The 24,531-nt window shown below is 45.0% G+C and overlaps 8 protein-coding genes across 8 annotated transcripts; 6 read left to right on the forward strand and 2 right to left on the reverse strand.

Moving 5' to 3' along the window:
• Nucleotides 1-373: 373 nt before the first annotated feature.
• Nucleotides 374-1,247, forward strand: PAAG_06460 (triosephosphate isomerase; the record flags this gene model as incomplete). Its single annotated transcript, XM_015845897.1, has 2 exons — nucleotides 374-934; nucleotides 1,014-1,247. The coding sequence occupies 2 exons, from the start codon at nucleotides 374-376 to the stop codon at nucleotides 1,245-1,247; spliced, it is 795 nt and encodes a 264-aa protein (XP_015700123.1).
• An 835-nt stretch (nucleotides 1,248-2,082) lies between these two features.
• Nucleotides 2,083-3,182, forward strand: PAAG_06461 (U-box domain-containing protein; the record flags this gene model as incomplete). The annotated part of the gene is made up of 3 exons (XM_002791676.1): nucleotides 2,083-2,165; nucleotides 2,298-2,838; nucleotides 2,949-3,182. 3 exons carry the CDS (start codon nucleotides 2,083-2,085, stop codon nucleotides 3,180-3,182), a joined length of 858 nt encoding a protein of 285 aa, XP_002791722.1.
• Nucleotides 3,183-5,952: 2,770 nt separating this feature from the next.
• On the forward strand, nucleotides 5,953-6,593 carry PAAG_06462 (hypothetical protein; the record flags this gene model as incomplete). Its single annotated transcript, XM_002791677.2, has 3 exons — nucleotides 5,953-6,042; nucleotides 6,242-6,319; nucleotides 6,441-6,593. The coding sequence occupies 3 exons, from the start codon at nucleotides 5,953-5,955 to the stop codon at nucleotides 6,591-6,593; spliced, it is 321 nt and encodes a 106-aa protein (XP_002791723.1).
• A 1,909-nt stretch (nucleotides 6,594-8,502) lies between these two features.
• On the forward strand, nucleotides 8,503-10,366 carry PAAG_06463 (amino-acid permease; the record flags this gene model as incomplete). The annotated part of the gene is made up of 4 exons (XM_002791678.1): nucleotides 8,503-8,737; nucleotides 8,843-8,954; nucleotides 9,030-10,142; nucleotides 10,240-10,366. The coding sequence occupies 4 exons, from the start codon at nucleotides 8,503-8,505 to the stop codon at nucleotides 10,364-10,366; spliced, it is 1,587 nt and encodes a 528-aa protein (XP_002791724.1).
• A 1,189-nt stretch (nucleotides 10,367-11,555) lies between these two features.
• PAAG_06464 (hypothetical protein) lies at nucleotides 11,556-13,979 on the reverse strand (the record flags this gene model as incomplete). The annotated part of the gene is made up of 4 exons (XM_002791679.2): nucleotides 11,556-11,924; nucleotides 12,031-13,524; nucleotides 13,580-13,661; nucleotides 13,741-13,979. The coding sequence occupies 4 exons, from the start codon at nucleotides 13,977-13,979 to the stop codon at nucleotides 11,556-11,558; spliced, it is 2,184 nt and encodes a 727-aa protein (XP_002791725.1).
• A 572-nt stretch (nucleotides 13,980-14,551) lies between these two features.
• Nucleotides 14,552-15,508, forward strand: PAAG_06465 (hypothetical protein; the record flags this gene model as incomplete). Its single annotated transcript, XM_002791680.2, has 3 exons — nucleotides 14,552-15,132; nucleotides 15,251-15,355; nucleotides 15,436-15,508. 3 exons carry the CDS (start codon nucleotides 14,552-14,554, stop codon nucleotides 15,506-15,508), a joined length of 759 nt encoding a protein of 252 aa, XP_002791726.1.
• Nucleotides 15,509-16,275: 767 nt separating this feature from the next.
• On the forward strand, nucleotides 16,276-19,204 carry PAAG_06466 (coatomer subunit beta-1; the record flags this gene model as incomplete). The annotated part of the gene is made up of 6 exons (XM_015845898.1): nucleotides 16,276-16,293; nucleotides 16,406-16,468; nucleotides 16,527-16,571; nucleotides 16,616-16,675; nucleotides 16,705-17,973; nucleotides 18,032-19,204. 6 exons carry the CDS (start codon nucleotides 16,276-16,278, stop codon nucleotides 19,202-19,204), a joined length of 2,628 nt encoding a protein of 875 aa, XP_015700124.1.
• A 1,690-nt stretch (nucleotides 19,205-20,894) lies between these two features.
• PAAG_06467 (serine/threonine-protein kinase gad8) lies at nucleotides 20,895-23,185 on the reverse strand (the record flags this gene model as incomplete). Its single annotated transcript, XM_002791682.2, has 6 exons — nucleotides 20,895-21,092; nucleotides 21,159-21,523; nucleotides 21,589-22,004; nucleotides 22,066-22,858; nucleotides 22,939-23,079; nucleotides 23,164-23,185. 6 exons carry the CDS (start codon nucleotides 23,183-23,185, stop codon nucleotides 20,895-20,897), a joined length of 1,935 nt encoding a protein of 644 aa, XP_002791728.1.
• Nucleotides 23,186-24,531: the final 1,346 nt, after the last annotated feature.

The following is a 24,531-nucleotide window of genomic DNA, read 5'->3' on the forward strand; positions in this document are numbered from 1 at the left end:
ACGCACTAAATAATTTTAGAGTGTTTTTCGTTGTACGAATTGACCAAAACGGCAATTATCAATAGTAACGGGGTGAGGGTGGAGACATGATGGGAAGAGGCGAGGATATATCAAGGGAGATAGTTGTGATATCTGGAGGAGGAAATCAAAAAGATCAGTAAACTACCCATAAACTAACATTGGTATATCAACTTCACAATACCCTAACCGGGAAGAAACAAAGGCGAACTACGTTCCCAAACCCTCGGGGGGGGGGGGGGGGGGAAAAAAGACAGACAGAAACCCCATACAAAAAGGCAAAAGGGTATAGAGATCTTGCAAAGAAAGAATATTTTGCTTCCATCCATATTTATTCATTATCGAATAATTCATCATGGCTCCTCCTGAATACCCCCTCCTCCCAAAAACCCTTCTCGTAATCTCTCTAAAAACGTACTTCACCCCATCCCGCACAATTACCTACCTCCGCAGCCTCATAGATCCCCAAAACGAAATTCTCCGCCCCGATAACCGCTCACAGCTCCTCCTCGCTCTAATCCCAGACTTCCTAACAATCTACCCCTGCTCTGAAATCCTCCAATCACACTTCCCAGAACTCCAAACAACCGAGCAGCAATATCAACAGCAACAAAACAATCAACGACAGCCACCTCCTTTCCTCCTCGGGGCCCAAGATTGCTTCTGGAAACCCCTGGGCCCCTATACTGGTGAAATCTCCCCCTCATGCCTCAAAGACCTAAACGTCTCCCTGGTCGAACTCGGCCACGCCGAACGGCGCGACATCTTCCACGAAACCGATGAGCAAGTTGGTCGCAAGGCAGCCGCCGTGAGCGTTCATGGCATGATCCCTCTCGTCTGCGTGGGTGAAGTCTCGTGGCCCGGGTCAATTATGGCTGACGCAGTGCGAACGGCAGTTGTTGAGTGTGCGGTGCAGGTTAGAGCAGTGCTTGAGTCTGTGCCTAGCTATGCCCCTGTGGTCTTTGCTTACGAGCCTGTCTGGGCAATTGGAAAAGCCAGTGCCGGCTGGTGTGGAGCACGTGGCTGGTGTGGTGGAGGGGATTAGACGGGTAGTTAGGGGCAGTGGGAGAGAAGGGGACATTAGGGTTTTGTATGGAGGGAGTGCGGGCCCGGGTCTGTGGGGGAAAGGGGGCCTGGGAAAAGCTGTTGATGGGATGTTTTTGGGAAGATTTGCGCATGAAATTGAGGGGGTGAGGAAGGTGGTTAGGGAAGTGGAGGAGACGTTTTAGAGGTTTGGTTTGGGGGAGGGAGGCTACGTTGCTTGGTAGTATATGTACAATGCCCAGAAATGGCCGTATGATTTAGCTATTGATTCAAATTTATATACGATGTCTTAATGAAGGTGTCATTATGCATGGTGACTCTTCTTTTTGGTGAAACGGGACTCTTACCATCTGGAAATCCGATGAATCATTAATAATCCTTGACTATCTCTATATACGCTAATCATTCAAAGAGCTTGGCCTTTAACATGTATTGAACATCCTTACTACTTTTTCACTGCTGCGAGTAAAAGAATCCCAAAAACCCACCAGTCAAAGGTACCTGCCTCAGTAAAGCCAAACAAAGGTCGAGATAAGGTTTTGGGCTAAAAGTCTAAATCAATTAAGATTTTGGTTCCAGAGGAAAGTTTAACCGCGAAGGTTTTACAGAGGCATCTCTTTCGGCCTAGCTCGTCGCTGCTTCAGTATATAGGTCGTTGTCATAAAGCAGCTTTCTTATATAACCAATTAGGGACTAGCTGCCAAAGGGTCCTCTTTTCGAAGGGCTTCCAAGCGTTCTGTCGCATGATACAGTTAACTCGATCACACTGAATTAATAGTCGCGTTTTACCACCGCAGCTTTCCAGCCATTATTTCAGCTGTGTCATTTGCGGGCAAAATCCTCTATAATAGAGCTATCCTACTTCTCACATCACTAGCCAAGATGAGTTATTCTATGGAGTAGTTAATACATTCATTCTCTACGAATCATCCTACACCAACATCCGAAACCTCCAGATGGTCTTTCTCGCACTATCCAACAATCGAGTATAATATTTTCTCACGAGTGCCCAAAAACCAAATGGCATATGAGCTCAAAGCCAAAGGCAACGTACGCTTTAAGGAAGGCGACTACGTAGGCGCTGAAGACCTCTACTCGCAAGCGTAAGCTCCCTCTCACCTCCCTCCTTTGTTTCTCCCCACATCATGGAGTGGAGTATTCAGATGCGCGCGCCCCATGCTTTAGACAATTCAGAGAGAGATATTTTTCTAACTCAATTGGCGCAAACCATTCAGAATCCAAAAAAACTCCCACGAACCATCCTTCTTTAACAACCGTGCTCTTGCTCGACTAAAGCTCCAACACTGGGAGGGCGCCGAGCACGATGCCCGCATTGCCATAGATCTTTTTGGCCCAAAGAACCCCGCCTCTGTTAAATCAAGCTACTACCTGTCTCAGGCACTTCTTGAGCTGCAGCGCCCAGCTGAAGCTCATGACATCGCCTACGCAGCCTACAAAGCTAGTTTAGAAACAAGGAACCCGAATGCGGAGCCTCTGTCAAGGGTTATACTACGCGCTAAGCAGTCGATATGGGCAGCGAAGGAGACGGCGCGGTTGCGGAACCAGAATGAGACGCTAAAGAGACTGGAGGATTTGTTACAGGCGGATCTGGATAAGGAACTAAGCGAGTTACGCGCGAGGTTGGCGGCGGGGGAGATTGGGCAGATTGGATTTAAAGAGGATGAGAAAGAACTGTTGGATGACGGTCAAAGGAGGCTGGATGTTGTGAGGGATGTGTTTGCTTCTTCGATGGGTGAAGAAAGCATGAAGGAACGGGTATGCATATTTTCTCCTTTTGTCTCGCCATTCCCCTTCATCATCTCCCTTTTTATTCCATCTCTCTTCCCCTCATAATTGACGTGATGTTTAATCCTCGTCTCTTGCAGGTTGTTCCGGACTATTTAATAGACAGCATCACATTTGAAATAATGCACGACCCAGTTGTCACTCCTTCTGGCCACTCCTTCGAACGCACCAGCATTCTCAAACATATGCAACATTCTCCCATTGACCCAATCACCCGCACTCCCATGACCATCAGCGATCTTCGACCAAATTTTGCGTTGAAGGCAGCGTGCAATGATTTCCTGGCCCAAAACGGCTGGGCAGTTGATTGGTGATCTTGAACATGATCGATGTCACTCGTTGAAAGAGAGTGGCCATTGGACACTGGTTCCGTTGTTGAAGCTCTCACACATCCTCTTCGTTGTGTGTATGGGATTACATGTGGGCTTCTTTTCTCGCCCATTTCACACCCACTTTGGCGTTTTGACCATCTTTTTAAACTTCCCTTCTTTAGCCTCTTCATGACTTACCAGATCCATGTTATTCTTTTTCTATATTTTCTGATTTTTAAGAAAATAGTCCTTGCTTAACACGACTCGTGAAGTCTTTTCTTTTCGATCCCCTGTTTGCATCGTTTGGCGTAGTTAGAGCGGGCTGTCTGTGTTTCCTCATCCTTGAAATGCGCATTCCTCTGACCCCACTATGATTTATTACCGACCTCCTTCTTGATCTTTTTCTATAAATGATGATCCACGGTTTGTGGAAGCCTTCTTTGATATCTACACCATATTTTCCTCCACATATACCTTTCCCCTTTTATTTGTCGTGTAGAAATCCCGACCGAAGCGAAATACCTGTCCATATACTTATTTTCTCTTGCATCTCCTATTTGAAACGAGTGAAATCTCTTCACATAAATATATTGGAATAACACTTTTCTTTCCCCGTCTATCGGTCCCATCGATGTCCAGATAGTTGTCCAGAGGCGCTACAAACCCTCTGAATGACCATGCCTACCCCGTGACGTTCGGCTTAACTACCTAATTCCCTGCCCTGTTAACGTAAACTGTTCCATTCTAACCACCTAAAAGCACCAAATCATTCAATATGCCCACCAAATCAAAAGATCAAACTTTTAATCGGGAAGAAAGGCTTCTTTTAGCCATTAGAGCTTATGAAACTAAGCAATTTTCAACCATGTGAGCAGCTGCCAAGGTGTATGATGTTGCTCTCTCAAGCCTATCCTACCTACTACGCGGTTGAATCACACATGAATTCTCAAGAAGACAATTAAAAGCTGACCTCAATTGAAGAAGAAGAATCTCTAATTTAATGGATAATATCCATGAATGAGAGATGTCTATTCCCCTGAATCACAAGCATACAAGATATGATCATTCAACTACTAAAGATATGTACAAATTCTAGTTCATTACTTACAATTGAAAAATGCTGAGTGTGAAGATTCATTCAACATCATAGATATGATCACCCAGTGAGTCTTATATGAAAACTCAAAGATTTTACTTCAATAATTTAAACTAATAAAGAATAATAGAAAGAAATATGATATTCTATCAGAGAGTATATATAACTTTGATAAAGTTGACTTTCAAATGAGAGTCATTAGAATAACATAGATGATCATTAAATTTGAAAAAGATGAAAAGATATTTATTATATAGTTTGAAAATAGAGAATAAGTGTTACGGCGCAGCTGTTTGTATATGGATTAAGGTTGATCTGTTCTGATCCCCAACCACCTCTTTATATTCAACTGCTCATTCATTTCACATTCTAATCCCCAGTTTAGTATTCTCGTCGCAGCTGCCTAGTTAGATAGATGAATTGAAGCTTTTGTCTTATTATCATTCTGACTCTAGATTGAGCCATGACAGCTGCACAGTCATGTTGTTCAGAACTGATAACAACTTTAATAGTTGCATAGAGTCGATTGCACATCCAGTCTCATCAAAGTTATAAATATCTTCAAACTGAATCCCATATTGAGCAAAGATATTATTCAGAGGGTCAAACCACCCTTGAAGAATCTTAATATCCTGCCATTTCGCTCAATCATGATTATAGTTTCTTGAATATCAACTTTGAAGCTCCGTACAGTGTTTTATTAGGTTTGAACCCAGTTCTTGTCAATGTGAGGGGAGAGGATGTAGAATCTTACACAGCAAGAAGATGATTTGCCATATTCTCCACAAAAGCAGGTCTAGGGGATAATCCTCATTTGGCCAGGCTCAGTACTCATTGAACAGATATTTCCTCTTCAGTTTCAGTCAATCAATGTGAATTTGCATGTAAGATTGTACGTGAAGAGCAGCCTTTCAATTGATCAGCAAGAGTAGAGTGTGGGAATATTATACAGCCTTGCTGCTTAGTGAATAGAGGTAATTTCTTTTATTTTTAAAGGTGAATATCGTGAGCTCAATCCTTCCCTCTTTTTCTATAGAGCTTCTTTTGTTTTTATTGCGAATTGGTGGCATTTTGACGGGTCAAAGTAGGTAGGGTAGGGAGGTTGATAAAATTGATACAAGTTTCAATTTGGTGTCCAACTCGGTTGGGGTGTCCGGCTCGGCTGGGAAATTACGTTAGATAACTTTACACTCTTACTTCTTAAAGCCTGCTGGAAGCCTTCAACTTCTCAATCCGCAGAGCAGAAGCTATCTTATTTCCTACCAGAAGTGCCAGGTTTTGCTTGTAACTTTGGATTCCATTTTTGAGTGAAGTTTTTCTACTTGGGTGAGTTTATATCATTTATCCTTGATTTTGTTCTTTTATGTTTGCGTTTTCACTTTCTGTATTGTCCCTCATTTCTGCATCATCACTATTTGGCAAAGTCTCCGAATTTCGAAACTGTCCAAAAATCGACACTGAAACAAGGCAATATTAATTTATCTACTCCTGCTAATGAAGCCGTCTTGTCTTGTAGCAAAGTCAAATACAGGGCGTATCCATTTTGTTTTGCAGACTGCATTTCGGAAGATATCATCCACTTAGACCGAAAGCGATTCGATACAACACTCTTTTCGTGTCCCACCCCCGCTTCAACTAAGATTCCGTTTCCCCACACCCGGGAATATCACCGCAACAATGGCTGCGCAAAAGTCCCCCAATTTTGAAGCCGCCATCGAAGCTAGCCGGAAGCTGTCTAGCAAGCCTAGCGATGATGATCTGTTAGAAGTTCGTTTTCTCATATGATTTGGGTTTAGATGTTTATCTTTTGATTTGTTTATGAGAAGCTTTTGCACAAAAAAAAAAAAAAAAAAAATGATAATGGAGGCTATGCAGGGGATATGTGAAAATAGATAAGAACGTAGAAGGGAAAAAAGGCATCTGTTGCGGGGACAACTAGCTAACTGTTGCTGCAACATTCACGTAGCTCTACGCACTTTTCAAACAAGGAACGCAAGACCCTCCTTTCGACGATGCTCCCAAGCCTGGAACATTTGACTTCAAGGTATGCACTACGAACCAAGAGGGAATGCCCATACCTAGTTTCTATTGATATATATCTTTTCCATCCCAAAGAGAACTTATCCCAAGCTAACAGCTTTTTGCTCTACTTTGCTGCTTCGTAGGGCAAATACAAATACAACGCCTGGAAAAAGATCGCCGAAGAAGGCCTCTCTGCCGAAGAAGCGCAAGAGAAATACGTCTCTCTGGTCGAGAAATTCAAGGAGAAATACGGATATGATGCGTTGAAGGTGCCAGAACAGGTTGGTGGAAGTTAGAGATGGAATATGTATTGCAAAGAGATGACATGCCGGTGGGTGGGGAAATTGGGTTAGCTTCTAGATAGGTATTTGTGGCTACCGTGTACATGATATGATATACCATGATATCATAGGTGCGATGTAGTGAAACAGCGGAATCGGGAACAATTGTGAATGAAATCGGAGAACATATTTTGATACATGTGTCGGGTGTTTATGCGATCTGGAATTTCGAGATAAGAGTTTGCTCTATGCTAACTTTCTTTCTTGTGCCTGGTTGTTTGATATATCGGTGACATTCTCTCTAACCATTAAAACAACCCCCGGCCCCCTCTCCGTACCTAGTTAAATGACGGTATGGAATTGGGTTTTTTAATTATTCCTGGATGCCCTGCATTGATTGCTAAATTTAGCTAGCGGAGAGTAAGAATAGTAAGAAATATAGTTCACGCAGGGGGCCAGCCATCATCATAAACGAAAAGATAAAAATAAGTCGTGGGAGGAGAGGGCCGCAGTAGTAGAAGTAGTCGTCGTTGTTTACTGACGTCTATAAGTAAAAGAACGGCTATGGAAATGCACTTGTGCTCCTCCAGGTATAATCTCTGCTCCAAGGGGATTCAATTAAGATGTGCCTATTATCATGCTAATAGATTTCTCAAACGAACTTCTACAAATGTAGAAACTAAAACTCATTAATTTCAGTGCGATCCTTCACACTTTTGAAGTTTTCCTTTTAGAATATCGATACACGCGCGAAAGGAGGACGTAGCGCAGTGTGAAATATCAAGGTATCAAATTGGTGCAAGTTGGCACAGCAGAGTGTGACAACGAATCAAGACAAGGGGCCCTGTTCGCAATATCCTGGTCCCAGGGCATTAAAAGCTGGGATTTGATTTTAGCATTGCTAATTTGGGCCATGATGGTGGAATATCCCAGCTCTGAAACTGCAGGATAATCAAGGGGTGGTTTTGTTAGAGAAAAGGCACTACAATCAAAAAGGGACTCAATCGGTGATAGGATCATCGATGGAAATATTGAAAGTAAAAAAATTCAAGTAAAAATGATCAAAAAATAGTTACTCTTCAAATATGTTTTAGATAATCTATCTTTTTCAACCAATTGCCAACTGTTATTTTAGAGCTGCGGCGGAGCCTGAGGAAGATAAAAGCAACACCTCGCATAGCCCTAGAAATACAAAAGGGTCAAGAGAAAGGAGAGCAACCACCATTTAGCATACCATTTCGCAGAGGAGATTATTGACAGGCCCTTTACTTTGCCGCACCCTGCGAAAGTAACAGCAACAGATTAATCAATGGAGAGGAAATCATTTGAAGGTTTGATGCCTTGTGGACTTAACTGACTGGTCACATGGTCTGCGAGTTCCCCCCGATTCACACGTCGGCCCAACAGGCTTCAGTGAAACCTTGGGACTTGGGACCTTTTGAAGCGAGGTTTTTGTTGGAATATATGGAATGGATCGCCGCTCAACCAATTAATTTGCCTTGCACCGATGCATGGTTCCGTAGAACACCGGTAAACACAGCCTAGCATGACAAGGAGGGCTTATCTCGAGCTTAGCAAACCCTCACGGGTCAACATCTGGATGAATGTTCCGTCAGGATCATTATGATACTCATCACGGTTCACCAGTGATATATGTGCGGTCCATTGCCCGGAAACTAAAGGATTTAATATTATTATGCGCAATATTACCACTTCTCAAGTCATGGGTGCTGCTGACATTCTGCTCCGTAATATTTCCGGCTATCAAGATTAAGGACGCTCATATCTGTTCGCAGATATCTTATATCATTGGAGAGGCATATCATGCTCTTCTCCCGCTCCTTGAGAACAAATACACACAAACACGATATACGATTGGAACCAATTTAGTTTGCATGACTCGATCTCAGGCTTCTTCGTGACCATGTCAGAATGCAAAATGAAAGACCCCTCCGCAGCCGAAAAGGCACAGGTTACTTCCGTGCTCTCTGACGGTGATATCTCTATCATCAACTGTGAAATGGACTCTGATGAGCGTGTATTCGTTTCACTGGGCTATAAACAGGAATTCAAACGCGAGTTTTCTCTCTGGACAACGTTTTGCGTTAGCTTTTCTGTTCTTGGGCTTCTCCCTTCCTTTGCAAGTACGCTATGGTGGGGTATGTGGTTCCCCCCTTTCAGTGCATTTCTATGCCTGTGGACGAGGATTGAAGGCGAACAAATTTAAGCCCGTTCCTGGTAATCTGAACTAAAATGAACTGCAGGTATGGGGTATGCGGGCACCGCAGGAATGGTTTGGGGATGGCCTATCGCTATGGCTTTTATTCAATGTATCGCCATGAGCATGGCTGAGCTCTGCTCCTCAATTCCTACAAGGTAACGTGAAGCCTGATCTTGATATCCGTCTCAGGGGCTGGGTTACTTCTTAGTTAACCCTAAACCATATTCTAGCGGCGGCCTTTACTACGCAGCAGCAGTTCTAGCGCCGCCCAAGTACGGACCTTTTGCTGCTTGGTTCACGGGCTGGTCGAATTGGGTAGGCCAGGTAATGGGGGCTCCATCAGTGAACTATGCAACAGCAGCCATGATTTTTGCCACAGCCTCAATAAACAACCCAGATTACATCCCCACAGCCTATCAAACGTTCCTTCTCACAGCCCTAATAATGATCATCCATGGGGTCATTAGCAGCATGCCAACAAAATGGATTGCCAACTTTAATTCCTACGGGTCAAGCTTCAACATAATTGCGCTTATTTTCGTCCTAATTGCCATTCCAGTGGGCACAAGCAACTCTCCGAAATTTTCTCCCTCCTCTGAGGTATGGGGAACTATATACGATGGCACCTCGTTTCCGAAAGGAGTATCCGTTCTGATGTCTTTCGTCAGCGTCATCTGGGCAATGTCCGGCTACGATTCTTCATTCCACCTGAGTGAGGAATGTTCAAATTCCAACATCGCATCTCCACGCGCCATAGTTATCACCTCGGGTGCTGGAGGCATTTTGGGTTGGCTCCTCCAGCTCGTCGCAGCATACACGGTCAAAGACATCACAGAGGTTCTGGAATCAGACCTTGGCCAGCCCTGGGCCTCTTACCTGTTCCAAGTAATGCCACACAGACTAGCCGTGACCATCCTCGCCCTGACGATAATATGCGGTTTCTCAATGGGACAGGGGTGCATGATTGCTGCCTCCCGGGTTACTTACGCATATGCCCGCGATGACTGCTTCCCCTTATCTCGTATCTGGAAGAAAGTCAACCCATACACGCAAACCCCCGTCAATGCCGTCTGGTTCAACTGTGTCATTGGTATATTATCCTGCCTGCTCATTTTTGCAGGGGAAATTGCCATTGGCGCTTTATTTTCAATCGGTGCCATTGCTGCATTCACTGCCTTCGCGATCCCCATTGCCATCCGCATTCTCGTCGTAAAGAGCCGGTTCCGACCCGGGCCGTGGAATTTGGGTAAATATAGCACGCCCATCGGCACTGCGGGAGTCATGTTTGTCATATTGATGATTCCGATTTTGTGTCTTCCGGCAAAGACTGGTTCGGAGCTGACGTGAGTTTGAAATCGGGTTTTACTTATGTTTATCTACTTTTTTCCCTTCAAATCATCTGACCCTGGGCACACTAATGCCCTTCCATTTTCCCACTAGCCTCGAAGAAATGAACTGGACTTGCGTCGTCTACGGCGGCCTCATGCTCCTAATAACCATATGGTGGTTTGTTGATGCGCATAAGTGGTTCAGAGGTCCCAAAATCAACATTGAACATCGTATCTAGTAGTTTGGAGAGGAAGCGTCCGCCGTTATCGAAAGCATGGAAGTTGACAAGGGGAGAATTGAGGTATGTCATCCTTCACTTCTGCAGGGAAACCTGTTGTTGATATTGAGGTGAAGTAAAAATATCTTTTTAATTCATTTGATTATTCTCATCTACATGGAATTCTTTGGGTAGTTTTTGGATGGTTCCGGCTTTCTTATTGTTATTGGCGTAAGGATCGCTGCTCGCACTTAGATAGTTAGGGTCCTGTACTTGTGGTAAGTATGGGCGAAGAGAGACACTCCTATTTTCCAGGATCATATTAAACTTGTCTCCTGTGCGCTCATCAAAACGAAAACATCATTATTTCTAGTCTAGGTTGAAGAAAGTGCGTGTGATGCTAGAACCTGAGATCGAACGTCAAATCTACTTCCTTGAGTAGAAAACAACTTCAACTTCATCAACTGCATTACATCTAATAATTCCACTTATTTCCATTGTCACAGAGATCCACTTTTCATAATCCAGTTGCAAAGAACATAACATGCCTATATTAATAGCTATGAATAAATAACCTACCTACAATCTATACATATCAGAAAATCGAGAATATGGTGACAATAAACGCTGCAATTGAAAAAACAAAAATTCCAATGAAAATGCTGTTTGTCTATTAGCTATATATCCGATGATCATACTTTCTCATATTTCTCCCACATTATTTTCTCTTTTCTCTCTTTCTTGCTCACAACTTTCCTGCTCAGCTAGCTGCTATTTTCTAATCCTCTCATCTCCTATTCTCTTGAATATACCCGGGCTCATTCACCCACAAGACATGGCCTGGCTATAATTGAGACAGATCTCTTTCATCCCCTCATCCCAGACAACAAAAGCAGATGTTTATTCACCACTTAAGACTCCACTGGAGTTACATAAAAAAAATAATGCAATGAGTAGGTGAAGATAAACAGAACACAAAAGTGGAAGACATGAAAAGAAGTAAAGCCAGCTACCGGGGGGAAAGCACATGGAAGAAAAAAGTACTATAAGATGAAAAGGGAAGATTAACAGAGAAAAAGAGGAAAAGGAACTACAAAATCAAGAAAAGGGAAAATAGCAAATGGAGAAGGAAGAGTGGGGAAAACCGAGAGGAAAGAAAAAGGAACGGGAAAAAAAAAAAAAAAAAATAAGAAAGAGAAGAAAGTTCCAACTAGTCAACTTTCCCTGAACTGTTTCCAACACCAAGCAGGCCCTCCTTTCCATCGAGGTGGAAGAATCCACCACCTGAGGTACCAGTGACGGCACCAAGGAGCCCCCCAGCACCTCTGAGTCTTCTTAATCTACCCTTCACGCAAAGGGATGAGAATGCCAAAACAAGGAAGATGAGAGCAATGAATATGAAAGGGTGAGCATGAATAAAGGAGCGTGTTTTGAAGAATAGGCCTTCAAAGAAACCAACTGTGGATTTCGGCTTAAGCTTCGAGGATGGGGAGATGACTTGGGTGATGGTGTCGAGAATGGAGGTACGGCTGGGCATGATGTAGGCACCGCTTGTGGTGGTGTCCCAGTATCGGCGATTCTGTTTCATGGGGCGATGAGTCAGTTTTGGTAGCAAGAGGTCGGGAGAAAAGGTATATGTTGGATATTATGTTACTGGGGCAAGTATGAAATAAAATATTACTTACGTCCTCGTCATTGATGATGACACGTTCTCCGTTTCTAACATCAATACCATAAGTTGTACGAAGCCATCGATCCCAGAATATACCGTCGACCCATGCGAAAACGACCTGTTTTTTATCGCTCTCCCGGATGGTGATTTGTCTATTTTTTGCTGCACGGAGCGCTCGCTGGTCATTTCGGTCCTCTGCCTCTTCGATACGCAATTCTTTCGCGTCTCGAAGTTCCTGGCGCTCAAGTTGGAATAATTTCGTCTGTTTATCCATCCACTCAAGCGCAGCATTTTTCAGCTCCTTTTTATCCTGGATGAATTCATCTGAGCGCAGTCGACTGAGGATACCAAGGACCACAAATTTTCCAGGGAGGATCTCGCGAGCGTTCGTCGCTGTAAGCTCTGGGACAATTGGAAGCCACACGCTTTCCATCCAGCTAAGAACCTGTCGGAAATCTCGCATATCTTTAGGCGCAAGGGCGTTGTAGTAACTGGGTTTCCCATCTCTCGAGACGAGAAGACGAGGCCAGGTAGAAATTCTGAATCTCGTAGCGAGAATCTCGCTATCGGTCTTGACCAGCCTTGCACGTCCCACTAAGCTCAAAGTTAAGCGGTCCAGGGCGGCAAAGTCCTCTGAAGTGGTAGCCTTGTCGAAGAAATACAAGAAAATTACCTCTTCTGTTTGCTCCATTTCCTTAAAGGCAGCTGCATCAACATATTGAACGCCGTTGCCCACAACTTCGGCTGCCTTTCTAGCGTAGCTGACCAGGTCTCCCAGGCCTCTAAGCCCGTGATACTCGACACGCTCTCCACCCCTGAAAAAGTAAATAGTTGGATAGGAGCTAACGCGGGCATCTTTGCACAATCGCCGCTCAGTCTCACAGTTAACTTCGCCAACATTTAAAATACCTTTCATATCCTTGGACATCTGTTCCCATGAGGGAGCCATGGCCTGGCAATGGCTGCACCATTGTGTATAGAACTTGATAAACCATGGAACATGAGTGGTTGTGACCAGTTTCTGGAAACTTTCAGCCGTGAGGGGGATCGATGTGCCTTGAGGGTTGGGCAAGGGCCGCGCAGACTGGGGCTTTCCACTTGTTGTCGACACAGGAGTTGAAGTTTCTGATTTTCCTTCTGGTTTTGATTCGAGTTTGGATCCCGATGTATCACTAAGCGGAGTTGGATCAACCTTGGTATCGCCAGGTTTCGGTAGCTTTAGACCCTTCAGGGGTCTTGAACCGGGCTTAATGTGTTCCAATTTCTCCTCGATAAACTCGCTCATGGCTTTGATTGACTTTTTACCAATAAAGGATTCCAACTTCTCACCCTTGTAGTAGAGTATGAACATGGGGAATGCAGCCACTTTAAGCGCCTGGCATTTATCTGCATTTGCGATGCAGTCCATTGAAGCGAAATGAAAGTTGTAGAACCCATTAAAGGAATTCAGGGAGGATTGCGCAGCCGGGCCTTGCTTGGATGTTGAGGCCGATAGGGGATTTGAGGTCTGCTGGCAATTAATAACTTGGTATGTTGTAAAAGGAACAGTGAGATAAACTGACATAATAGAATTCGTATAGCGTTTGCCACGTTGGAGCGATGTCCAAGCAATACGGGCAATATGGAGAGTAATGCTTCACAAACCTGTAGGGGAATATCAGACTCTGATTAGTTTCCAAAAAGTTGTCCGATCATCGAGGAAACAAGAGATTAGAGGTCGTACCAGTAACCCTCCTTAATAGTTTCATCAAAATTAGTCGCATTAAGCTCTTTCATTGGGGGAACTTCGACGCCATTAAACACCGTGTGAGAGCTTCCCGGTGATTTGTCTGCTTGGACGTTCGCCTGGGGAGCTGATGGCTTTTTCGAAAAATCGTCGGATCCAGTGTTGCTCGTCGAGGTTGAGGTGACGGGATTCAAAATCAAGGAAAGTAATGACCATGAAAGGAGTGACGTCTTCATTGTAAGAGGTTCAGGCCGACGGGCCCCAAGAACAGAGTTAAATCTGTCCCCAAATGCTGCTGTGCAGTGCTAGCGAGTATCCGTATCTAGTCGAGAACAGCAGGATATCCGTAATCAATGGAAGGGTTAATTATTTTTCTATTGGCGTAAGCGTGAAGCGGTAATCTCGGGCATGGACGATCGTGATAAGGGAGCTGGATACGGCTTTCATCCATGGAAGCACGAGATCAAAGGTAGAGACCGCGGATTCCGCTCGAACTGCGATAGATGTAGCGGATAACCAGCAATCATTCATTAATAGAGGGCGTTGACCTGCTGAGGTGGAGTTTCCCCTTAAGTAGAGCCCTAAGAGCCTCACATAAGCGCGGGTTTATGTTTTTCCGGATCCGAGCGCCGCGCAACCTTCGTTGGCGGCGATATTTGAACCAACGAACAGTGAGTATGTACATTTGAGAAGACGCACACAAAGAGAGAGAGAGAGAGAGACAGTTGCTGAGCACGTTTTGTTCTCGACACCAATTGGACCCAGATTCTTGCTCTAATCTGGGATTCTCTTCACATTCCCTCCCATCATGAGGTCCACTCAACGATTGCTGGCCGACGTCAAGTCAGCTCGATTCCTCCAACCTCATGCACCTACAGGCCTCACCGGCTTAGCCACCCACCCAAGACCCCGACAAGCGCTCCTCATCCTATACACCAACACTCTGAACAAACTCAAGCAGATCCCTGGGTCTTCCGTCTACCGTAAAGCCACAGAAGCCCTTACACAGCAGCGATTGAAGATAGTCGAATCCACCAAACCTCCCGGATACGATAAGTGGCTGCAGGAAGTACAGGAAAAAATTACTGCAAATCCAGATCTGGTCAAGAAGATCACAACACCCAGCGGTTCTCTTGCCGGTGTCTACTCGATATTGGCTGGCCGGGTGTCTGACCTTGAAAGAAGACACTACAATGAGGGTATGGAGCATGCGCTGCAGCAAATAAAGGAGGAGAGTGAACAATTCGAACAGCTTCCTGAGGAAGAGAAGGCCGCTGTAGCACTCTGGTCGAGAACGTACCGAGCAAAACAGATTGAGGAAGCCGAGGGGGATGCTCCGACAGAGCCCGGGGTTGATTTGTATGAGGAACCAGCGTTGGAAGCAGCGCAGTAAGATCTACATCTTTCCACATGTCCTAGAACTGCTGGATTCATATTTTATGGATTTATTTTTATGTATTCATTCATTCGTCATTGTGGATCTGTTATTCTGATATTGATCTTGTAGGATCTCCGAAATCGAAAATCAGATCGGCGCGGGCTTGATAGAGGAAGTTATCGAAGTTGCCGAAGGAGAGTTGAAACTTGTGGATGAGATGGCTAAATATAAAGTGTAAGCACGGAAGATCTACTGCAAATCAAAATACAAATATAAGCAAGTGAGATTCTGCCTTACTAACTCTATATGGATAGATGGGAAGAGCTCGTCGAAAAGCCCAAGCCCGGCCAATGGACTTATTTTGGCAGAGCTGCCGATGAGCGCTAGGACAGTCGATGTTTTGGTGGCTTTATTTTATCTATGATCCGGGCTCTGTTAATAGGGATTACAGCCTTTTTTCCTGTTCACTTTCTAAACAGTTCTCACGTTGACCCTTTGTAAATAGATGGAACACGTTTCGGAGGCTTCATTCTTTCCATTTTTCATACCCTGTGAATGCCTGTAGGGATTTTCGAATCCCTCAGGGCGGCCTTTCTTTCTTTTTTTTTTTTGAGAATTATTCTGTGAAGGGTCATTCTCCACCTCCAGCTATCATGATATTGCTTGGGAGACAGTCACCCCATGTAACATACAACATAGGATGGGAAAGTTCATGAAATAAATAAATATATAAAAAAAATTATAAAAAACGAAATTCCACTATTTTATTTAATTAGAGTAAATAATCCATTACATATTTTTACGATATTCCAGGCTTTGTCCATCAATTGCAATGTCGAATGAATATAATAGTCCTTTGGCCCAGGCATATTTTGCCCAAGCGCTGGGTGGCGCTAACCCTTCCTGGACAGGCTCGCGGGATATCAACTCAAAGTTGGTTGATACGGACAACTTGCACTTCACCATAACCGCATCTCATTCCATCACCATTCAATGCCCTCCCCTTCTTCACGAACTTGTTTAACAAGATAGATACAGCTCTGTCAGCTACCGCGACTCGGCATATACCTTCCTCGTCAGGTGATTCCTTCTTCCCGAGGCCGCTCGCTGGCCGCAAGCTCATCCCTTGAACCTCCTGTGGCACCTTGCCCACAATGCGGTTAGATGTAAAAGTGTGTGGAATGACCTCCTTTCTCTTGGAAAATGCTTAGGAATATGTCCTCGGGCTTGCTATGGAGTTGTGTTTTGGACGATATGGTCTTATCGCTAACGTACTTTACTTAGCGACAACTCTTTGCCCGGTCCGAGAGGGTCAAGGGCATTGACTTTCACCCAACAGAGCCATGGGTAAGTTGAACGCGCTCCTACCATTAATACAGATATAGTATTCTAACATATTCAATAGATTTTGACTACATTGTATAGCGGTAAGCCGTTATTTATTGGAAGGGTATTGGAAGAGTTTCGTTACTGATGTGTCGGACGAACATATAGGTCATGCTTATATATGGTCCTATGAGACGCAGGCAAGTAACAGTACCCACGCAGAAGCTGGTTTGTTTCGATGCTGACATCCAATCCAGTCTATAATCAAGACATTCGAGCTTACGGATGTGCCTGTCAGAGCCGGTCGATTCATCGCCCGAAAGAATTGGATTGTTTGCGGGTCCGATGACTTCCAATTCCGCGTCTACAATTACAACACTTCCGAAAAGATCACTTCCTTTGAAGCACATCCAGATTACATCCGGTCAATCGTCGTTCACCCGTCACAGCCGTTTGTCCTCACTGCCTCAGATGACATGACCATTAAGCTCTGGGATTGGGATAAGGGATGGAAATGCGTGCAGATTTATGAAGGGCACAGCCATTATGTTATGGGTCTAGCAATTAATCCCAAGGATACAAATACCTTTGCTTCAGCCTGTCTCGACCGGACGGTGAAGATATGGAGCCTGGGATCGCCGCATGCCAATTTCACCCTCGAGGCTCATGAGACTAAGGGCGTGAACCACGTTGACTATTACCCGCAAGCCGACAAACCATATTTATTGACGACTTCCGACGATAAAACTGTCAAGGTCTGGGATTACACCACCAAATCCCTCATAGCCACATTGGAGGGCCATACCAGCAATGTGTCCTTCGCCTGTTATCATCCCGAACTTCCTGTAATCATCTCTGGCTCTGAAGACGGAACCATCAAAATCTGGCACGCCAACACATATCGACTAGAGCAATCTCTAAGCTATGGTTTGGAACGAGCATGGTGTGTTAGCTACCAGCGTGGCAAGCAAGGCATTGCCATGGGATTTGATGATGGAGCTGTTGTGGTCAAAATGGGTCGCGAGGAACCCGCTGTTTCTATGGACGGATCCGGAAAGCTGGTATGGGCAAGACACAACGAGGTCATCTCAACAGTTATCAAAGGTGGTGATGCAACCCTTAAAGACGGTGCTCCTCTCACCCTGCCAACGAAGGAACTTGGCTCCTGCGAAATATATCCCCAAACACTCATGCACTCGTCGAATGGACGGTTCGTTTCAGTCTGTGGCGATGGCGAATATATTATCTACACTGCACTTGCGTGGAGAAACAAGGCATTCGGACAAGCCCTGGACTTCGCATGGGGATCAAAAGATAATAGCAATGACTACGCGATTCGAGAGTCCACCACAAGTGTTAAGATTTTCCGCAACTTCAAGGAGAAGAGCGGTGGTCTCGATGTTGGATTCCAAGCCGAAGGCCTGATCGGTGGTGTTCTTCTAGGAGTCAAGGGCCAAGGGGGTATTGGTATGTTTGACTGGGAGACAGGCGCACTTGTGAGAAGAATAGAAGTGGACCCTAAAGCGGTATGTCTTGAATTTGTATAATTTAATAATATGGGCTTCTAAATTTCCACCAATTTAGGTTTACTGGTCTGAATCAGGAGAGCTAGTTGCTCTTGCTTGCGAGGATGCATTCTACGTTCTCCGATTCTCACGCGAGGACTATATTGCTGGTCTTAACAACGGTGAAGCTGATGAGGATGGTGTCGAAGCCGCTTTCGAAGTGGTCACTGATATCAGCGAATCCGTCAGGACCGGCGAATGGGTTGGTGATTGCTTCATCTACACCAACTCAACGAACCGCCTAAACTATCTCGTCGGCGACCAAACATACACAATCTCCCATTTCGATCAACCAATGTATCTCTTGGGCTACCTCACTCGAGACGGACGCATCTACCTCTGTGACAAGGATGTCAACGTAATCTCCTTCTCCCTCTCACTCTCCGTCGTCGAATACCAAACTCTCGTCCTCCGCGGAGACATGGATGCTGCCGCAGAGATCCTCCATGACATCCCCGCCGACCAAATCAATAAAACCGCCCGCTTCCTCGAAGGCCAAGGCTACAAGGAACTAGCCCTCGACATTGCGACGGACCAAGAACACCGCTTCGAGCTCGCCCTAGCCCTTAACAAGCTCGAAATCGCTATCGAAATCGCCCGTGCAGCCGATGTCGAGCACAAGTGGAAAATCGTTGGTGATGCCGCCATGGCCGCCTGGGATCTCGCCCTAGCTCAAGAATGCTTCTCCAACTCCAAGGACCTGGGTTCCCTACTACTGCTGCACACCTCGAGCTGCAACATGGACGGACTACGCCATCTAGCTGACCAAGCCAGCGCCGCAGGCTCCCATAACGTCGCCTTCACCGCGCTCTGGCAGCTAGGTGACGTCGATGCGTGCATTGAGCTGCTAGTGCGGACAAACCGAATTGCTGAGGCTGTGCTGTTTGCACAGACTTATAAACCCAGTCGGGCGGCGAAGCTTGCGGTGCGGTGGAAGGAGAGTTTGGAGAAAGCTGGTAAGACCAAGGTGGCGCGGATTATTGGGATTCCGCCTGGTTCTGGCGTTGAGGGGGTTGATGCGGATGATGAATTGTTTCCTGAGTGGGATGAGTATTTAAGGCTGGAGACGGAAGGGGGTGCGAAGTCAGTGGGTTCGATTGATATTAATGGTGATAATGATGCGGTGGATGGGGATGGGGAGGCGGAGGCGGAGGCGGAAGTGGAGGCGGAAGTGAATGGGGATTCGGAATGAATATAACAGAACAATAAATTGTTGTTTCAAAAAGTGCGAGAAGGAGTGAGGATTTATCTTTTTTTTTTTTTTTTTTTTTTTTATTATTATTATTATTATATTTTTTGGCCCCTTTCTTACCTTATTCGATTCTGTTCTTGCTGTTACCCTTTTATTTTTATACATCTTTTGTCAGTTAAATATCGTCACATCTTCTTACAAACCAACCACGGAAAGTAAAAAAGGTACCTTCATGTTTATGTCCTTATTATTTGATTATTTGTACTTTTATATACCGCATACGAAAAACACGGTTATAATAATCGAAGTTTCCGGTTTGGACTCGCCTCTCTTACCTCTTGCAAGCATGCACGGAGTAGCGTTTATTGTCAATGGAGCACACTATTACAAAGTAAATCAACAGGATCCCGACAGCCGCACTGTAAAAGAACGCACATCTTACTATATCAACGTCAATTCTTTCAAGTCATTACGCGTCGTCATGTAACACCCACCCAAGGTAAGCAAGTGACCCCTTCACTTGAAACGGCGTTATGTAAGTCAACGAGAACCCAAGGTTTTCCACAAAAGAGCACACCCACCACACCCACCGGGACAAGCGCCTCTGGGAACTAAACAACTTCTACAGTTTATAGACCGATATCGCATCAGAAATACGATATTCTAAAAATAGTAACCAAATCATACCTGGATTAAAGTACATTTGGGAGACAAATTCATATACGTTGTACAGGACATCTCACCGTCAAAAGCCAGCTGGGAGAAATGAAAAGAAACTTTCATCTTGAAAATCAAATTCTCGTCTTAGCCTAGCAGATTCGATTTGTTTAATTTTGAATTTAAAACGTCTTTCCCTTCTTCTCTTTTCCTTTTGTAATGACAAGATGAAATGAGCCAAGGAGAGAAATGTTGTTATAGAGACAAACATATGACAGGGTAGGACAAGACGTGACGCAAGAGGGTACTTGGTGAAACACGGAATGTGGAAAATGAAAGTGCAACGAGATGAGATGAATTGAAATGAAAGTGAGACAGGAGGAAATGAGCAGAGAAGAGAATGGGGGTAAATGAAATCAACCTTGATACGGAGAGGTAAATGTGTGGAAATTGCCTTTGAATTTATTCACAGAATAGATATCAATTGCATCTTCATCGGTGGTTGCGGGGTTGGGGTTGGTGGTTGAGGTTGCGGGAAATATTTGTGAAACACAACGCTCATTGAAAACATTGAGAATAAAATTCCTGTCAGATAGACATGAACGAAATTCAAAGCACGTTGCGTGTTGCAGATATAATCAAGGAAATTTGCGGGTTGAGCGAGGGGTATGTGTAAGTAATTTGAGTGCATGTGCTACCCAGAGAGTGAGGAATCGTTTTGAAAACTGGTCCAGGAATCTAGGTTCAGGATCGAACGATACTTGAAACATTCGAAACAAAATGGAACCGATGATAAAATACTTTAGGAGGTAACAATAAGAACATTGCAAAGAGCGGTAAAAAAAAAAAAAAAAAAAAAAAAAAAAAAAAAAAAAAAGAGGATCGAAAGAGAAAATTTCAGTCAAAAGAAATTCGTTAATCGGTGGTTGAACTTCCAGAGTCAAGAGGGAACAAATGGATATTGGGTAAAAGACACTGCTAAATAAGGTTATTTTCCTTCAGGGTGTCAGCGTTGGGGTTTAGGTTGGTAAGATCACTTTGTGATGCTTCCGAAAGACGGGTCCTTTACGCTTCCCCCAGCATCTCCAAGGCCAGCAACAGGACGATTGTAGGACCAGCCTTGGAACTGTTGTTGCATAGTTTGTGAGAGAGCAGGTCCTTCAACGTATGAATCTGTAGGGGCTTCTAATGTGAATTCGTGATCGAAATTTTTCGTGTCACGGGCGTCAACCTAGAATTTTTAGTCAGAAAATAAATGTGTCTGGAGTACCTGCAAGATCGGAAATGAAAGACATACCACATCAGGGCGGAAACTAGGCTCATATTTCCTTTGCAGCAACTTTCGCCAGTCGATGTTAGAAAAGAAATGATGTGCTTTGATTTCAGCAGCGCCATTGGCTCCAAGTCGACGTTCTGGATCACGGTCTAGTAGTCTACTAAGAAGATCTCTAGCGGCACCAGGAACAATTTCCTGGCTTGGGAAAGTGAGGGGCTCTTGGAGGATCTTGCGGTACATCTCATTTGTATTCTCGTCATAGAATGGGGGAAGACCAGTCAACATTTCGTACAAAAGAACTCCGAGAGTCCACCAATCCACGGTCTTTGTGTATCCTTTGCCAAGCAGGAGCTCGGGAGCGAGGTATTCAGGGGTACCACAGAATGCTAAAAAAAAAAACCAAATTAGTGTATGTCAAAAGCATAACTCTGTATCAGTCATGATGACTTACTGTTGGTCCGGTCTTCATCTTTCATATCCAATTTACACAGTCCAAAGTCGCACAAGGCAATATGACCACTGTAATCTAGCAAAATATTTTCGGGCTTAAGGTCACGATAGATGACCTTGAAGCCGTGGAGACATTCCAATGCACAGAGTAGTTCAGCGGTATAAAAGCGAGCTCTGTTGATGTCGAAACGTTGCTCCTTTTGTAGGTGATGGAACAATTCACCGCCGTTAACAAAGGCTAGAACAAGATATAACTTTTCTGGAGATTGAAAGGAGAATTTGAGAGGAACGATGAAGGGGTTATTTATTTGGGAGAGGACTGATCTCTCAGCCAATGTATGCGCCACTTCAGAGCGAGAAATGATATGGGCTTTGCGAAGAGTTTTCATCGCATATATACGGCCAGTATCACGTTTCCTTTAAATAACACGGAATTGTTAGAATAGCTGTGGAGAAGGCCGTGTGGAAACAGACTTACATGACTTGTATGACTTTACCAAAACTCCCCTTGCCAACAACCTTCAAAAGTTCAAAGTCCTCCATTTTAAGGCTCTTTTGCCTGTTTTCGACAAAAGACACCCCGATTTTGATAGCTCCAGTACCGAATTGAAGTTTTGTCCACTCTGTGCCTGACTGGCCCATTTGACGTTCCTGTTCTGCATGCGTTGCGGCGGCCTTTTCCCGGTCCTTCTTACTGGCCTTCGGGTCCTCAACAAACGGACGAGCCTCTTCGAATCTCGGGTTGATCCTGCAAGCGCCCAAAAATATATCCTCACTTCTGCCAGCACCTGGCCTAGAAGCGGGGTTCCGGAGGTAAAGTTGTATGCTGAGATCAGTCACGCGAGAAACATCGAACTTGAACGAGGTGTTATCGCCGGCCCAAAGGGGGTTCTCTGGAGTACCTGACACTGCATCGACAAAAACCTGCAGTTTATCAAAGTCCAGAAGAGCATATGGGAGATATTTGGCAGAATAACGACCATGGATCGTAGGAGCTGCATTGATTCCGCCGCTTGTCGATTGAGGCCGGGTTGTTTGTGCATAAGAACTGGCGGCGGGTCCATGGCTAGAATGGGACGAAGATGAGTTGGGTCTGATGGAGGTAGGCCCCGCGAAGGTGTTGTTGCCTGAGACTGAATTTTGGAAATGTGCATTGAAAACCTGCTGGTAGTGCGGTGATAAGGAGAAGCTCTTTCCCTCATGTAAGGTCACGATGAGAATGCCAGGTTTGGCCGGGGCGGCAGGAGGTGAGACTAGAGACTCTGAGGCAGCTGGATCGTAGTTTTAACATATTAGAGATGGGCACTTTTCGTATTGGCAGGTGGATATATGAAATGCAGGGTCAGCTCACCAATTCCGTTCGAGGTAGTGGATATTGAGCTAGGGGTTGGAGATAAAACAGTCTCTTCAACGGCCTCAGGCTTGATGGTAGACGTGGACGAGGATCTGCCAAATGTATTGGCAAGCGGAGCCAGGTGCGTCTCTTTGAGCTCTTCAGGGTGAAATGGTTAGAAACTCAGTGATCAGGTAACATACCTGGATTATCGGTGAGACAAAGCGAAAAAGGGGGTCTTACTCCTGGTGAGTTTCCACGCCATATTGGCTGAAGCACAATGCTAAAAGTGAAGAATCGATGGAGAAACGGCAATAGGAGAGCCACAGATGTCCAACAGGTGAGGTTCTGATGAAGTACGGGGTTATCAATTTGGGGAGTTTTGTTTGTTGTCCTATCAAGGGAATAAGTTGGGGAAGACTGAGCGGATTGCTAAGTATGGCTGGGCAGACCAGCGAGTTCCGGGACCCGATAAGTAATGAAACCCTAACGGCACCGCGATAAGAGAGAGTCGGAGAGGACAACCAGACGGAAGGGAGTGAGAAGGGGACAGAATGAGAGTGACAGCTAAAAAGGGGCAGAGTCAGGATTGCCCGTACGCTGAGGTTGCTACCGTTTAAGAAAGGAGTTGAGGAGTGTTGAGATAAAAGGTCTGAGGTTGGAGGTTGCGTTTCTCGCAAGAAAACTAGCGGGGAAAGTGTACAGTCAGCAAATGACGGCTTGTTTGGTTACGGGTGATTGGTACGGTAGCCTTAACACGTGACCCAACGGCCAATGTTAAGCAGAGCCGATTGGCCAGGCTAGTGAGACCTTCGTGTGCTTTTTGCAAGCCCAATTTTAATATCAAGTAAACCGCTGATCTTTCCACGTTCAAATCTTGAATTTCCATTGGGTTCAAATTCAAAATATAGAGTCCAATTGATATAAACTTGTTTTATGCCAGTGGAAACTGTTCTTTATCTCTGCTCTCCTAAGCAACAAGAGCCCTAATTTACCTCTAGAAGGCCTGAGGATTATCATCACATTGATGGGAAAGGTCGTTTCAGGCCAGATCTGTCTCGTGATTGAGCTAGGCCGGATCGGGGAGGAGCCTTGGCGATGAGCCGGGCCTCCCAACATTTAATCTTGTACAGTAATAAACCGTTAACTACTAACTAATTGAGCTAGCTGTTCGATGAAGAATCTCTAGTTCGTTGAACATACAACAAGGTGGGGTGCTGCGGTGCCGCGCGACATCCTCAGCCTCAGCCATTCGTTGCACGTACCCAGCCATATTTCTAGTGGGGCAAGGAAAAGGAAGCGTCATCGCATTGAGTCAGTATTAAATAGGTCAACCAGTTTAAATAGTTTAACTACTCCCCAATATAGTTAACTAACTTCATTGACCGGAAGTTTTCCAACAATCCAACTGCGAACTTCCATGGTTTCCACCAGCGCTTCGCAAGACCATTCAACACTAGGCCTAATTAGGTTAGTATCCCATCTGGCTTTGGAGGCAACACCTTTTCAGCCAATCACAGAGTCTGTCGCGGCTGGGGGGAGGAAGCATTGGCGGATCGGAAAATCTATCTTCCGCCAACTACAGCCGCCGCCGCGCGCCCGTTATCGACA

Source organism: Paracoccidioides lutzii (assembly GCF_000150705.2).
Source record: "Paracoccidioides lutzii Pb01 unplaced genomic scaffold supercont2.18, whole genome shotgun sequence".
Taxonomy (NCBI): Eukaryota; Fungi; Ascomycota; class Eurotiomycetes; order Onygenales; family Ajellomycetaceae; genus Paracoccidioides; species Paracoccidioides lutzii.